The sequence below is a fragment of the Bison bison genome, unplaced genomic scaffold (assembly GCF_000754665.1).
Source record: "Bison bison bison isolate TAMUID 2011002044 unplaced genomic scaffold, Bison_UMD1.0 scf7180017864472, whole genome shotgun sequence".
Lineage (NCBI taxonomy): Eukaryota > Metazoa > Chordata > Mammalia > Artiodactyla > Bovidae > Bison > Bison bison.
In genome coordinates, this window is record NW_011495033.1 from 2,757,229 (window position 1) to 2,773,576 (window position 16,348).

The 16,348-nt window shown below is 36.4% G+C and overlaps 1 protein-coding gene across 5 annotated transcripts in view; it reads right to left on the reverse strand.

Annotated features, from left to right (window-relative positions):
* Positions 1-16,348, reverse strand: part of NSRP1 (nuclear speckle splicing regulatory protein 1) — a 46,203-nt gene that overhangs the window by 6,946 nt on the left and 22,909 nt on the right. For all 5 annotated transcript variants that reach the window (XM_010861369.1, XM_010861371.1, XM_010861370.1 and 2 more), the window contains one exon: positions 710-766. In XM_010861369.1, coding sequence (XP_010859671.1) covers positions 710-766 — 57 coding nt within the window. The remainder of the gene's footprint in view (positions 1-709; positions 767-16,348) is intronic.

Genomic DNA, 16,348 nt, shown 5'->3' on the forward strand with positions numbered 1-16,348 from the left:
AATACACTTCCCCTCTGGCAACTACCAATCTCTTCTCTATGAGTTTTGTTTTGTTCAAATATTTTGTTTTTTAAATTCCATGTATAAGTGAAATCATGAGATATTTGTCTTTCTTGGATTTATTTCATTTAGCATGACAGTCCATCCATGTTATTGCAAATGGCAATATTTCATTTTTCATGGCTGAGTAGTATTCGTGCGTGTGTGTGTATACACTCCACATCTTCATTATCCATTCACCCATCAATGGACATTTAGGTAATTTCCATATTCTGGCCATTACAAATAATGCTGTAATGAACACAGGGGTGCACGTATTTTTTCAAATTAGTATTTTCACTTTCTTTGGATACATACACAGAAGTGGAATTGCTGCATCCTGGCAGCTCACACTAGCAGGAATTATTAAACCATGCAACCCACTGTCAGAATGTCAACTGAAAGCAGAAATGGGTTTAATCTAGAATACAGAAATAAGGAACTAATTCTTCAGTGTGTTTTTCTCCCTTAAAACTTACACAATAAACCTGAAATCTATGCAAATCAAGAAACATCTTACACATTTTCAAAAAAACAAGTGTCAAGATAAAATTATTTAATACACACCTACTGTGTAGTCTCAGTTGCACAGATCCCAAAACTGATACTTTAAATGTGAGCTGAAATAATTACTTCACCAAATACATTTAATTCACCCTTTCCACCTTACCTGTTTCATTGCTTGCTTCTTGGCAGCTTCCCTCTGAAGGCTTTCACTCACAGAGGTCTATAAAACAGGAAAATGATGTCATTGTTTAAACCAATTTAAAAGTTCTTTTCCAGTATCCTGGCAACTAGTTCCTTACTTATGGTTAAAAATATAGTATTATGAATTAACATTTTCAAGGTCGTTTCCCTTAGGAGACAAATGAATTTTTAATTTAAGTCATCAGGATATAAGAGAAAATAAATTAGTATGGGACAAGATGAGGTAACGTGGATTTTCAGTCCCAGCTTCAACACTGTAATTCAACTTCTATGGATTTCAATTTGCTTTGTGTGCATATATCAATGTGTATGTGCTGAGTCGGGGAGTCTTGGTGCCTTCCAATACTAAAATGGTATAACTCCCCAAAACAAAATGCACATTATTTTAATATTCAACACTGAATATAGTATATCACACTCCTAGTACACGCTGACAGATTAGGGACTGCCAGAACTACTTGCCGTTATAATCATTCAATAAATATGTACCAAAAAGCCTACCATGACAGTGTTCGAATTTCTGAAGATAGCAGAAAAACAAGTCTCTATGCTTGAGAGATAAATGGTCTGAAAGGAAAAAAACTAAAGAGATAATTATAAATATGATAAGCAATATAATAAAAGGATTAAAAAAGGGGGCTGTGAGACTAAATGTCTGAGGAATCAAGACTTCCCAAAAGAGATATGACATTAGATCTCAATCAGAAGGAATTTCAGAGAAGGCAAGCAGATCACAGAGAGTAGTAACCACAGGGCAAAAGTAAAGACTTGCAGCTAAGAAAAGAAACAGAATACTTGGGAAAAACTGTTTGCCTTAAAGTTTAAGGCTTTGTAAATATCCTAACCAATACAGAAATATAACACAGTAAAGGGGTGCATTTTATGTTGTGCAAATTATATCTTGAAAAAACACTACTCATGAATTTATTTTTAACTGAAAATATAATTCTTAGCTCTAGAACTACAGTTCTCCAGCCTATTGACATTTGCTGTTTTCAGCTGTAGAGTATCAATTGGTGCATGCGTGTTTTCCATGGCAACAAACAAACAAAATAAATGAACTTATTTCTAGTTTCTATGACCATGCAGATGGGGAAAACTAATACACAAAAGCCAGACAGTAGTAACAGAACACTTAATAAAACAGGTGTATAGGCAGAGACCAAGTTTATTTTAGGTGACAGTAAACTGACTCCAACTAGAGGAAAAGGTATTGTTAACAAAAATATTAATAGTAACTAAAATCTATACTGAAAGTGAAAGCCACTCTTTGTAAGCCCATAGACTGCAGCCCACCAGACTCCTCTGTCCATGGAATTCTCCAGGCAAGAATACCAGAGTGGACTGTCATTCCCTTCTCTGGGGGATCTTCCCGACCCAGGGGTTGAACCTGGGTCTCCTGCACTGCAGGCAGATTCTTCACCATCTGAGCCACCAGGGAAGCCCTAACATCTATAGAGTCAAGTGCTAGTATGCTAAGTATATTACTTGTGTATTACAAGTATTACTCATTTAAATCAAATGTCCCTGTTATGTGATATGACACATTTTTCACTCATTAGAATTATAAACATGAAAATATTAAATATTCTAGTAAGCATATCTCATGAAATTCTTTACAATGCATTTTGTTTGTTGTTTTTCACAGCTTGCAGGACCTTCATTGCCAAACCAGGGACAGAGCCTAGGCCTGGCTGTGAAAGTGCCAAGTCTTAACCATTGGACCAATGTCTCAGTCTAATTAGTGTATACTAAATTTATTTTTCTTAATCATAGAGTCAACCGTGTCCTCAGGATTGACTAGAAGAGTAAATCCCCAGATGCTGGACTTTTGCAATTATTTTTATTATGCTTTCCTCTCTCCCTTCCAGCCACCATTCACCTGCAATTACTTTCAAACTGGTTGCTTCAACCTGAACTACTAAACTTGAAAAAAAAAAAAAAAAAACACAAGGCTATTACTTTTTAGATGTTTATATAATTTAGAATAAGCAGAAGGGAAAGGCCTCTCCAATCTAAAAAGGTACATACATTTTGAAACATCTCAAGAGACTTTGTTTCCATGTTTATAGCTGTTTGGAATGATGAAATCTGACCTTTGAAAAAATCAGTTGTTATTATTTACAGGAGTGATAACATACGGAGAGAGTGATTTTACATATCCTATCCACCAACTTGTACCCCAGATTCCAAGAGCATCAGTGGATAAAGAAGTAACTGAAACTAAGCTGAAAAACTCAGGGAAGACTATCTTCTTTGGAAGTTCATCTGTTTTCTAGCTAAAAGAACTTAAAATGATTATTAATGGTGATGGCTAAAATGCCAACAACTTGTTTAAACACAGATAACTTAAAAAACTGAAAATAGCAGCAATAAAACTTTTGTTTCAGTAATAGTGATTCTATATAAAAATTAGTGCATGTATTAAATAACATTTTAAAATCTTCTACATAACAAACATAAGAAACTCTGGTTCAGATTCATATTAGAGATGATAAAATTAAATGCAGGATCAATAAGACTTTATATTTTAAAGGTCAAGTCTTTCTAGGTTTTAAGAGATATTCTTAAATTATAATACTAATACAAATGTTAAGACAAATTTAGTCTGGTTTCCATGAAAAAGAAGGACCTGCAACAGAAGATAAAAACGAAAAAGGTTTTCTTGCATAAGTCAGGGAAGGTTTCATCTTACTGAATTCAGCAAAAAAAGAAACTGATTTCATACATATGCCCTATGAATAAAATAAAACTAAGATATATAATAACTGCCAACATGTCAGTCTCTAAATTTAAGAGTTCCTAAAGGAGGAAGGGCGGAATAATGGTCACAAATGTAAGCTCAGGAATCTGACTTTCAAACTGTTCTCTCTTACTAGCTGTGTTATTTCAGGTATGTTACTCATCTATAGTATCCACCTCACAAGGTGGTTTTGAGGATTAAATGAGATAATATGTAAAAACTACTTTGCAAGTATCTGGCTTAAAGAAGAGCTCAATAAACATTAGCTATCATTACTACCATTATTAATACTATGCTAATATTTAAGAATAGTGGGCAAAAGAAATGCTTATATTTAAACAAATGAAATATTTAAACAAATGAAAATTAAGTTATGTGAAAATAGTAGCTACAGGTTTTTTCCCCTTGGAGTATTACAATTAAACCAAAGTGTTAACCAAAAAAGCATGTACACTATGTTCCACTTTATCAGTGTGCTTAATAAATATAAAATTGGAATTTACATGAAGTCGTAGTATAGTATGATTCAATTTGCAATAACTGAAATAGAAAAATATAGTCTGTTGAATATTTAAAAGGTGTACCTATTTTCTCTTGTGTGTTAAGATTCCTTAAGGTTTCATATTTAGGACACCAAAACACAGGAAAATGGAGGATGCGTACATTTGAATCCTTCACAAGCCATGGCAGCTGTGGCATAGCTAGAAATGGGCATTCTAGAACTGACAGTGATTTTACTAGCAACTATAAATGAAAATACATTGCCCCAAGGCATGAGATTAGAAAGAACTCTTCTCTTTTTGAGGGAGTCCTCTGCTGTGATGCTATAGTCAAATTGGATGATGGAAGATGACAGCAAGGAACGACTGAATGAATGGACTTCTTTGCACCTTCAACAAAAGAAGATTGGTTAAGTAACTGTATACTCAACAGAAAGTTCTCTAGCCCATTAAAAATCTGCTTTCAACAATATTTAATGGTATGGGGAAACTTTAAGGCTACACCCATGTTAGTCTTTGTTCACTACTCAAGAAGCCACCCAATAACCACCTCCTCTCATTCAATGGCTACACTGCTTCTTGTGTATTTTACCTTGACTCAAACCTTCCCACTGAGTCCTTTAGAAACCCCACATCCTCATCCTCTATGATGAATTTTTCTTTTACTTCCTTGACTAAACACTGGCTTTTCTCTAAAGACATCTTTCTTTTGAAGCTGCTCACGGCTCACACACCCTGTATTTCACAACATACCCTGTATTTCGGATTAGGAAGCTGTGTGTCCTCCTGATTCTAGTTTCATATACTGTAGGTAAAAACTCCCTGTTCCTATGAAGCTCATACTATATGACTGTGCTACACTTATTCCCCTCTTTTTTCAGTTTATGAACCCTTTATTACTTGAGCTCAGTCTTCCTTTCTACTGAGGAACATTATGCCATCTCTCTGGCATGCCCTCATCATCCCAGATAACCCATGCCACAAATACTGACATTGTTTTCCTCATCTCCAGTTATGTTTTAAAAGGTTTTTAAGTTTCCCTTTTAGTTGTATTATATCTGAGTGCAATTTATTGATGGTTTCCTCTCTACTCCAGCCACCCTCTCTCATGGTCACTCTTGTCATTATCTTCAACTGACTCAGCTCTGAAACTATAAACTTGGGCAACCCACCTGATAACCACCACTACCCTTCTATCAAATTTCACTGAACATAAGATGTGCATTACTTCACGTTTTAACACTGCTGACATTGGATACAGCTTACGATCAGTGGCGTCATCTAATTACTGTTGAACCAGAGGTATTCTTAATACCTTAGTTGATAATGCTGCCTGCATATGTAAATATTAAAAGTACCAGCGTCAAAACTTGTAGAATGAGCATCACTGAGCGTTCATGCTGTGATTCTTAAAATTATGTAATTTTGTAGTGATAATTTACTTTTGATTGCCACTTGGAGTTATTACTTCAACCACCTCCAAATACCCTCCTTAAAACCATCAGGTTTGATGCCAGAGAATGATATAGTGTGGAAATACATAATCTGAGTGAAAGAGTGAGTCCAAAAGAGACTCTAGATTTGAAAAAGCTTTAGAAATTCCTTAACCAACTAACTTCACTTATATTTTGCTTTTTATGTATGTTTAAGAATAACCTAAATTTAAAAATTTGTATGTAATTAAGACTGAAAGAACTCTTCAATACTGTATCATGTACTAAATACACAATTAGAATTCTGAGTGACAAGAAAGACTCATATTTGATACTGTTCTTTTAGTGGCACCTGGTGGCTCAGAAGGTAAACAATCTGTCTGCAATGCAGGAGACTTGGGTTTGATTCCTGGGTCAAGAAGATCCCCTGGAGAAGGGAATGGATGCCCACTCCAGTATTCTTGCCTGGGAAATCCCAGGACAGAGGAGTCTCTCTGGCTACAGTCCATGGAGTCGCAGAGAGTTGGGCACGACTGAGCAACTAACACTTTCACATAAAATAACAGTGCAACCTACAATGTTTTAGATTTGAAGAAATACAGTAGTTCTCTTGATCACTTATTTCCACTGTATCTTTTGATTTTATGGATTAAAATCATTTAATTTTCTATTAGAATCTTTATAGTAAATAGTCAACTATTCTTGCCAATAATCTTAACTCCTTTGCTATACTGCCTATCTTCTGCACTCATCTGACAAACCCAGTCCTGAATCAATCCAACCATGTATTGTCTATATTAGGCCTGCCGAGCACTTCTGGAAAATACAATTTCTTATTTTCTAATTGTTTGGGCCCTAATGCTACTTACCAATTCTTCTTTTTCACTAGTCAAGTCTATCTTCTTTCTCTACCAACTATATCCAGGCTCATCTCTTTTTAAACCTCTTAAGTCTTTTATCAAGGCCCTGTACACACATTATAGATTACTGCCACCTTTCAAAACTATGAAAAATTGTTATATACAAAAAATAACATCTGTGAATTCATTATCCAGCCTAAGCAATCCCTATACATCCTTCCCTAATCTCATCTCCTACTCTTTCTACTCTGAATTTTGTTTATAGTCTCCTTACTTTAGTTTTGCTATATACTGAAGGTGCTCAGACATGCTATCTGAAAATATGCTGCTTTGACATTCTAATATTCTGAGTTAAAGACACTTGAGAAACAGCAGCGGCAAGGACACTCTGATCTTCCTTTTTTTCCCTAAAGCACAAAATAAAATTCACATGGGAAAGGTGCCTTCCCTGTACTAGGAGTTAGAAACATTCTTATCACCAGAGATGGGGGAGTTAAGGCCAGGAGAAAGCTGTACAAACAATTTGTTTGCGTAACTCTTTCTTTAGTCTGCTCCAAATTTTACTTCTCCACAATTGCTCCCTTTGTTAACCTACTATATAAGCACTTAGTCTGTTCACTTCTTTGGGTTTTGTTTTTTCTTGTGAAGGCTCCCATATACATGTAAAAGAATTTCCTATTCTTTCCTCCTGCTAATCTATCTTATGCCAGTCCCAGGTGAAGTCTCTAGTAGGGTAGAGGAATAGTTTACCTCCTCCACAGTTTACATCTCTAAATGATGTTGCTTTATTTTACAGAATATGAACTAGCATCCACTCTGCTGATGAACGTTTGGGTTTCCCCTTTCTGCAAACAAAAAAGCTATGAACCTCATTGTGTGTGTGTCCTGATATACATGTGCAACCATCTAAGAGCAGAACTGCTACACTGTAGGATTATCTTCAATATTGATAAATTATTCTCTCAAGTAGTCTGAACAATTCACACGCCCATTTACAGTATATAAATTCCTACTACTCTATCCTTGGGAACATTTTATACTATGGAACATCTTATTCTTTAGGCAATTTTATAGACATAAAATGATTTTATTTTGCATTTACCTTATCATTAACGAGGCTGAACATCTTTTCATGTATTTATTAGTCAGCTAAAGTTTCCTTTGCTGTGAAAAACCTATTTATGTCTTTTGTACATTTTTCTATTTGGGTTCTCTTGTTTTTCCTTAATGATTTGCTGGAGTTCTTGGTATAGTCTGGACAACAATCTTTTGTTTATATGGTTGCAAACATCTTTCCTCTATGGCTTTATCTTTTCCCTTTTGAGTGATATCTATGATGCTGGCATCTTCAAAGAGAAACATCAAAAAAAGAACTACAACTCTCTCACAAAACCTAAAAACCTTAAGTGGGCCAGAACCCAGGCTCAAATCTCTCCTGTAAGAAAACAAAGATCCCTCCCCCTCTGACCCAAACAGCCACCTTAAGAATCCTGGCATCCCTTTAGAGCCAAAGTGGAATACCGTTGTTGCCTCTATCCACATTCATTCCTCAACCCCAGCATAACCTGGCCTCTATCCCTACCACTCCAGTGAAACTGTTTTCTATAAAACTTTTGCTGTTAAACCTAAACAATACTTCGGGCATTTATTTTGTCTGACCTCTCAGAAATATCTGACATAGTTGATCCTGGCCTTGCTTTAAACTGTCCAGGGAGTTCCCTGGTGGCCTAGTGGTTAGGATGTTGGGCTTTCATTGCCATGATCACTTCAATCCTTGGTTAGGGAGAACTGAGATTCTACAAGCCACGGAGCATGGCCAACAACAGCAATGACCAGCCCCCCGCCCCCACCCAAGAATACAAAAGGTACATACATATTCAAGCATATATATCAAATATCACAGTATATTTAAAAGGAAATGGGAGAGGGAATGAAGAAGAAAACTGATAAAGTAAAAGAGTCTTTGCAGGCTGATAATGTGCATGTGCCTTGAAATGAGAAGTATAGCTAACAATTCTGTTTCAAAAATGAATCTTACTACATGCATAATAGTTCTTTCCTTGTCAGAGATGTCACAGTTCCCAAAAGACAAACACACATGTGCACAAGCATAGAGAGATAGAGAAGAAAATGTCATAAAGTATGCTGTTCTGAAGTAAAAAGCAAAAAGTGGGAGAAGCATAAAAGGAATGTAAATAAAAGCATAATTTTGGACTCCTCATAAGGAAAAGAATAGTTCTTTAATATTCATATATAAAGTAGCAAGGATTAAAGGGAAAAAACAAACTCAAACATGATTCTCAATATCCTATGCTACATCAGTCAAAAAGAGTGATAGAAAAACATTTTGTAAGATTTAGTACTAATAAAAACATTATAATAACATCTCTTCCAGTTATTGTTTAATTTACCAATAAAAAGAAAACTACAATTTATTCCACTTATTTCCCAAAGGAACATTATTAACCCTGTTGGTAATAACCAGCCCATTTATAATCAACAGTTGAAGGTCTTGTAATCCTCCTCCCCACACAGGCCAAATTTTAATGAAATACACTTGGTAATGTATTTTTTTCAAAAGACAAGCAACAGTTTGGCACCTAATATATAATCATAATGACCGAGTCAGGTGTGCAGTATCCCCAATACAGACTTTATTAGAGTTCAGTTATACATACACAATCTCTTGACATTGAAGATGTAGTTCTTACAGATAAAACCCAAAGGCAGGAAATGAATCTCCTCCCAAATGCTGCTTCTTATCTTTAAAGTAGCCTCAAATTATTACTAAACTAATAAAGTAATTTTGTTTCAGAAAGTGATCTGATCTATTTTATTTTCAGTTTTTGATAAATCCAAGAATGAGATGGGGTATTATTGCTTTTTGTCTGACTACACACACTGAAACACAACAGGAAAATAAAGAAAAAACTTTTTTTTAATGGTTTTTATGGTGAAGCTAGAATAAGCAATATCAAAGTCTGTCGGTGAATGAGAAAGATGCATATGGTTTTAGAAAAACAGAAAGCTAATTCTGTTATTTAATAGCAAATGTAGAAGTAAAGCTTTTACCATTTTCGAATCAGAAATTGTCAGTTAAAAATGATGACTAAAAAGGGTGCAATGAGATTGTATAGAAATAAAGCCATGCAAAAATATAATTATGGTTATTATCGCCTTTTTTAAAAAATATTTTTCTAATATAATGATTCTGAATTAAAGGCCACAACCCAAAATGAAGATCAAGATTCCATTAAAAAGTCTCAAAAAAGTCAAGCTACCAAAGTCAACAGTCTACCACAAAGTGGGATGGAGACAGCCCAAGAAACTTTCAGATGACTAGTGAGTAATGACGACAGCTATTGCACACAAAGAAGGTATTATTTTTATTGTAGCAATACAGCTACCATTTGGGCTTCCCAGGTGGTGCTAATGGTAAAGAACCCGCCTGCCAACACAAGAGACTCAAGAGACATGGGTTCAATCCCGGAACGTCGGGAAGATCCCCTGGAGCAGGGCATGGCAATCCACTCCAGTATTTTTGCCTGGAGAATCCCATGGACAGAGAAGCCTTATACGGCTACAGTTCACAGTGTTGCAGAGTCAGTAACAACAGGCGACTCAGCACGCACTCACAGCTACTGTTTATGATACTTCTATTCTATGCATGCAATGTACTAGGCACTTAAGGTACTTTTGGTCCTTAAAATAAATATTTAGATATTATAGAGATTTTTTTTTTTAATGTGGAACTAAAACTAAGAGATTAAACGATTTGCTCAAGATCTAGGAAAGCAACCCAAAGTTTCTGGTTTAAAGTGGCAGATTAATACATGCTGCAGCCTCCTCCTCCTCCAAACCCATAGAATGACAGTAAAGAAATCCATAATCATGCTAGAAAATAAGAAAGGATACTGTCAACGGACTGGAAACTTGAGGAAGACAGAAGACTAGAAACCAAAACTCTCCAGAGGGTGAATGCCAGAAAAGATGGGTATGGTTCCCAGGGTACTACATGTTCTGATGTAAAGGATACAAAGAGCACATGACAAAGATGAATTAATTGGTGTTTTTAAATTAGAAGCAGCAGTCCAGGTGACCCATGTTACGTTCTACCTTTTCTGGAAAAGGCATATTAAAAGATTTTTTCTGCCTTTAAGAAAACTGAACACACGACTGCTCAAAGTTTACAACACCAAAGATAAAGAGAAAAATCCTAACAACACCTGGGAAAGCAGCTGAGCATGATGATTACTTACAAAGAATTAGACCGATACCAGGGCCCTCCACTTGGAAATAATGGAGATAAAAGGAAAGCAAAGTATTATTTTAAAGTTTGGAAGGAAAATAATTTCGAACTTGAAATTCTATATGTAGCCAAAACTATCTTTCAAGAATAACGGTAAAATAAAGACATCTGTAGATCTGCAAGGATTTAAAATTATCACCCACAGATACTCTCTAAAAGAATTACTCGAGAAAAATACCACTGGAAGTACAAAGAAGTAGGATGCAGAAATCAACAATGCATGAATGGTTAAAAAAAAATCTACTAAAATCTGAGATGCAATCAACCTAGCAGAAAAGGAGAAAATAGGAGGGGAAAACTTGCTAAGGTTTTTGATTAAGAGAGAATGTGAATATTCTAATCACCATTAGAGTAATATAAGTTTAATTATTGTGCTGAAATTTTAAGGGTAAACATTACAATAACAGAATGTGAAACTCTTGGAGGTATAGTGGAACAGCCACCATCGCCATAGCAACAAAACCTTAATTCAACAACCAGAAGAAAAAATAAGAAATAAGTAAGACTAATAAGAAAGCATGGTAAACAAGAAATACAAAATGACAAGAGTAAGTCCAAACATCACAATCACCTATTTAAAAGACAAGGACAAAACACTTCTATATCCAAGAGATACAAAAAAAAGTAACAAGTAAATGAATGGATGAATTCAGAAAAGCTGAAAATAAAGAGATGATGAGAGACACAGCACAAACAGGCTAAAAATAGGAAGAACAGAGCAATATTAATTTAAACAAATCTTAAGGCAAAAATGGAACAACCCAAGAAGATACTAATGAATCTTCACAAAATTAACATAGTTTCAAATGTATAAAATTTATTTAAAAAGAGAAACCAGCAAACTGTAACCATCGTGGTAAACTACCATACCATCCTCAGAAAAATACTGAATAGATAACAAGTGAGAAAGGGTACAGACTTGAACAATACAGTTAAGTTTGGACAGGGAATGGAAACTCATTCTGGAGCCTGAGAGACGCAGCCTATAGTAATCAGTAGGGACTGGCAGAAACTATAGCTAACCAAAGAGTACAAGCCCCACCTAAAGGTAGTCACACTTCAAAAAAATTTAAAAAGATTGTCATGACAGATGGCAACTTGCTTGTGTCTATTAAATAACTGAATGTATGACTATACACATGAACATGAATATATATTCATATATATGTTTATGAGTGTTTATTACAGTACAAGTGTGTCCAGTACTTTAAAGAAAACAAAAATATTTTCATTTGAAACATACCTGGATCAGTCACAAAACCTGTATTAAGCCATGAAGGAAATGTCAAGACATTACAAAAAGCAGAAGTCTCACATGGACCATGTTCACAGGCAAAATGCATTAGCATAAAAAACAGCAAACAGAAAGGAAAAAACCAGATACCTGGAAATTACAATTCTAAATGATTCTTGCGTTAAAAAAAAAAGAGAATCAAAATAAAAATTATAAGCTCCTTGTTAAAAAATATACAACGAGGGTCAGCAAATAACAAAACCTATGGCAAGCAAAGCTGCTGCTGCTGCTGCTGCTAAGTCACTTCAGTCGTGTCCGACTTTGTGCGACCCCACAGACGGCAGCCCACTAGGCTCCTCCGTCCCTGGGATTCTCCAGGCAAGAGTACTGGAGTGGGGTGCCATTGCCTTCTCCCGCAAGCAAAGCAGGACTATGGAAAAGTTTATAGCCATTAATAAATGTTTTAGGAAACAAAAAAGATGTTCAGCTGAAGAGTGTAAGAAAGAACAGACAAGAACAAAGGTTGTATGGAAATAACAGAGAACAAAATAAACAAAATAGAAAACTAAAAGATAATTGAATGACCAATAATCAGAAAGTTAATTCTTATAAAAGGTAATATAATAGCCAAACTTTTGCCAGGTCTGACCAAGGAAAAAGAGAGAAAAATAGCAAACAACATGGGGTGGAGGGAGACATAATTACAAGTTCAGAAGAGATTTTTAGTAAGTATTTTATTATTAAAATCTTCTACAAATATAATCTGAATTCCTAGAAAAATGAATGATTTAGGAAAACACAAATAACCAAAATTGGCTGAAAATCTAGAAACTGAAATAGATCAAAAAAGGAAGAAACTGAAATAAATAGTTAAGGACCAAATGCAAAATATTATTGTGTATTTTAAAATATTTTAAAGGAACATAAGTTCTAAAGCAGAGGCTATCAGATGTTTTGGTCTCAGGACAATTTTACACTCAAATTATTAAGGACCCAAAGAACTTCTGTTTATGTGTGTTATACCTATTAATATTTACCATATTAGAAAGTAAAACAAAGAATTGTAAATATTTATTAATTCATTGAAAAATAACAATAAACCCATTTCATACTCAAAACAGTCTTATGAAAAATAACTAAAAAAAAATTTAGTAAGAAGAGTGGCAGTGCTTTATTATCTTTGCAAGTCTATTTAACTAAAGACTGTTGGGTTTTCTCATACTGCTCTATCTTCAATTTGTTGCAATCCACATATACTGCAATATCTGGGAAACTCCACTGTACATTAAGAAGAAAATGAGAGTAAAAAAAGGCAAATTAATGTCTTAGTATTGCTATGAAAATAGTTCTGACTTTGCAGACCTCATGAAAGGATCCTGAGAACACCCAGGGGTCTCCATATTACAACTGGAGAGCACTGTTATAGAAAAGAAAAAAAAAAAAAAGATGGAGAGCTACACCAATATCAGATAAGAACAGAATAAGAAAACTACAAGCCAGTGTGACTTAACAGCAAATACTTACCTTATATCATACACAAAAATTAGCTCAAAACTGATCAAAGACCTAAACCGAAGAGTTAAGACTCTTAGGGAAAAAACAGCGGAAAAGCTTCATACATTGGATTTGGCAATGATTTACTGGATGTGACACCAAAAGCACAGACAATGAAAGAAAATGTGATAAATGGCTTCATCAAACTTCAAAATTCTGTGCATCAGACAAAAATCAACGGAGTGAGAAGGTAACCCAATGAACAGAAGAAAATATTCACAAGTCATATATCTAATAACCAGAATACATTCCTACAACTTAACAACTTAATAATGGGCAGAAGGACCTCAACAGAGACTTCTCCAAAACAGATCTACACATGAGCAATAAGCACATGAAAGATGCTCCACAACATCAATTATTAGGGAAATGCAAATCAAAAGCACAATTAGATATTACCTCACTACCATGAGAATGAAATGAAGTGCTGGTCACTCAGTCTGACTCTTTCCAACCTCATGGACTGTAGCCCAGTAGGCTCCTCAGTCCATGCAATTTTCCAGGCAAGAATACTGGAATGGGTTGCCATTCCCTTCTTCAGGGGACCTTCCTGACCCAGGGATCACACCTGGGTCTCCTGCATTGCAAATAGATTCTTTACCATCTGGGCCACCAGGAAGCCCAATCCATGGGAATAGCTATTATCAAAAAAAAAAAAAAAGTCAATAGTAACTATTGAAAGTTTTGGAAAGGATGTGGAGAAATTGGAACCACTGTTCATTGCTGGCAGAAATGTAAAATGGTGCAGCCACTGTGGAAAACAATGCGGTGGTTCCTCAAAAATAGAATTACCATATGATCCAACAATTCCACTTGGGTATATACACAAAAGAACCGAAAGCAGGGACTCAAAAGACACTTGTACACAAATGTCATAAAGGCATTACTCACAACACTCAAAAGCTGGAAAAAACCCAAGTGTCCACGACAGATGAATGGATAAACAAAATGTATTACATACACAAAACGGAATGTTATGCAGCCTTAAAAAGAAAGGAAATTCTAACACGTGCTACAACATGGATGAAACTTGAGGACATTATGCTAAGTAAAAAGTGAAGTGAAAGTTGCTCAGTCATGTCCAACTCTTTGCAATCCCATGGGTCATACAGTCCATGGAATTCTCCAGGCCAGAATACTGGAGTGGGTAGCCATTCCTTTCTCCAGGGGATCTTCCTAACTTAGGGAACGGACCCAGGTCCCCACACTGCAAGCAGATTCTTTACCAGTTCAGCTACAAAGGAAGCCCAAGAATACTGGAGTGGGTAGCCTATCTCTTCTCCAGGGGATCTTCCTGACCCAGGAATCAAACTGGGGTCTCCTGCATTGCAGGCAGATTCTTTTACCAACTGAGCTATCAGGGAAGCCCATGCTAAGTGAAGTCGGTCACAAAAAGACAAATACTGTATGATTCCACTTAGATTAGAAAAGTAGTAAAGTTCATAAATGGTGGAATGGTGGTTCCCAGGAGCTACGAGAGGAGGAAAAGGGGAGTTACTACTTAATGGGTACAGAGTTTCAGTTTGGAAAAATGAAAAAGTTCTGAAGATGAAGAGTGGTGATAGTTGCACAGGAATGTGAATGCATTTAACCCCACTTAAAAAATAGCTAAATGGTAAATTTTGTGTTATGTATACTTGGCGGCATGCTCAGTCATGTCTGACTCTTTGTGACCTCAAGGACTATAGCCCTTTCAGGCTCCTCTGTTCATGGGATCGTCCTGGCAAGAATACTGGAGTGGGATGCTATTTTTCCTCCAGGCATCTTCCCAACTTAGGGATCAAACCCACGTCTTCTGTGGCTCCTTTACTGCAGGCAGATTCTTTACCACTGAGCCACCAGGGAAGCCCTATGTATCAGTTCAGTTCAGTCACTCCATCGTGTCTCACTCTTTGTGACCCCATGAACTGCAGCACGCCAGGTCTCCCTGTCCCATCACCAACTCCCAGAGTTCACTCAAACTCACATCCATCGAGTCGGTGATGCCATCCAACCATCTCATCCTCCATCGTCCCCTTTTCCTCCTGCCCCCAATCCCTCCCAGCATCAGAGTCTTTTCCAATGAGTCAACTCTTCACATGAGGTGGCCAAAGTACTGGAGTTTCAGCTTTAGCATCATTCCTTCCAAGGAACACCCAGGGCTGATCTCCTTCAGAATGGACTGTTTGGGTCTCCTTGCAGTCTAAGGGACTCTCAAGAGTCTTCTCCAACACCACAGTTCAAAGGCATCAATTCTTCGGAGCTCAGCTTTCTTCACAGTCCAACTCTCACATCCATACATGACCACTGGAAAAACCATAGCCTTGACTAGACGGATCTTTGTTGGCAAAGTAATGTCTCTGCTTTTGAATATGCTATCTATGTTGGTCATAACTTTTCTTCCAAGGAATAAGCGTCTTTTAATTTCACGGCTGCAGTCACCATCTGCAGTGATTTTGGAGCCCCAAAAAATAAAGTCTGCCACTGTTTCCCCTATGTATGCTGCTGCTAAGTGGCTTCAGTCGTGTCTGACTCTGTGCGACCCCATGAGCTGCAGCCTACCAGGCTTCTCCATCCATGGGATTCTCCAGGCAAGAACACTGGAGTGGGTTGCCACTTCCTTCTCCATCCCTATTACACCTTACCACAATTTAAGAAAAAGGGGGAGGGGATGAAGTCCAGCCACACATATAAAGTTAATAGCCCCCCAAAAATAAAGTCTGATACTATTTCCATATCTATTTCCCATGCAGTGATGGGACCAGATGCCATGATCTTCGTTTTCTGAATGTTGAGCTTTAAGCCAACTTTTTCACTCTCCTCTTTCACTTTCATCAAGAGGCTTTTTAGTTCCTCTTCACTTTCTGCCATAAGGGTGGTGTCATCTGCATATCTGAGGTTATTGATATTTCTCCCAGCAATCTTGATTCCAGCTTGTGCTTCTTCCAGCCCAGTGTTTCTCATGATGTACTCTGCATAAAAGTTAAAT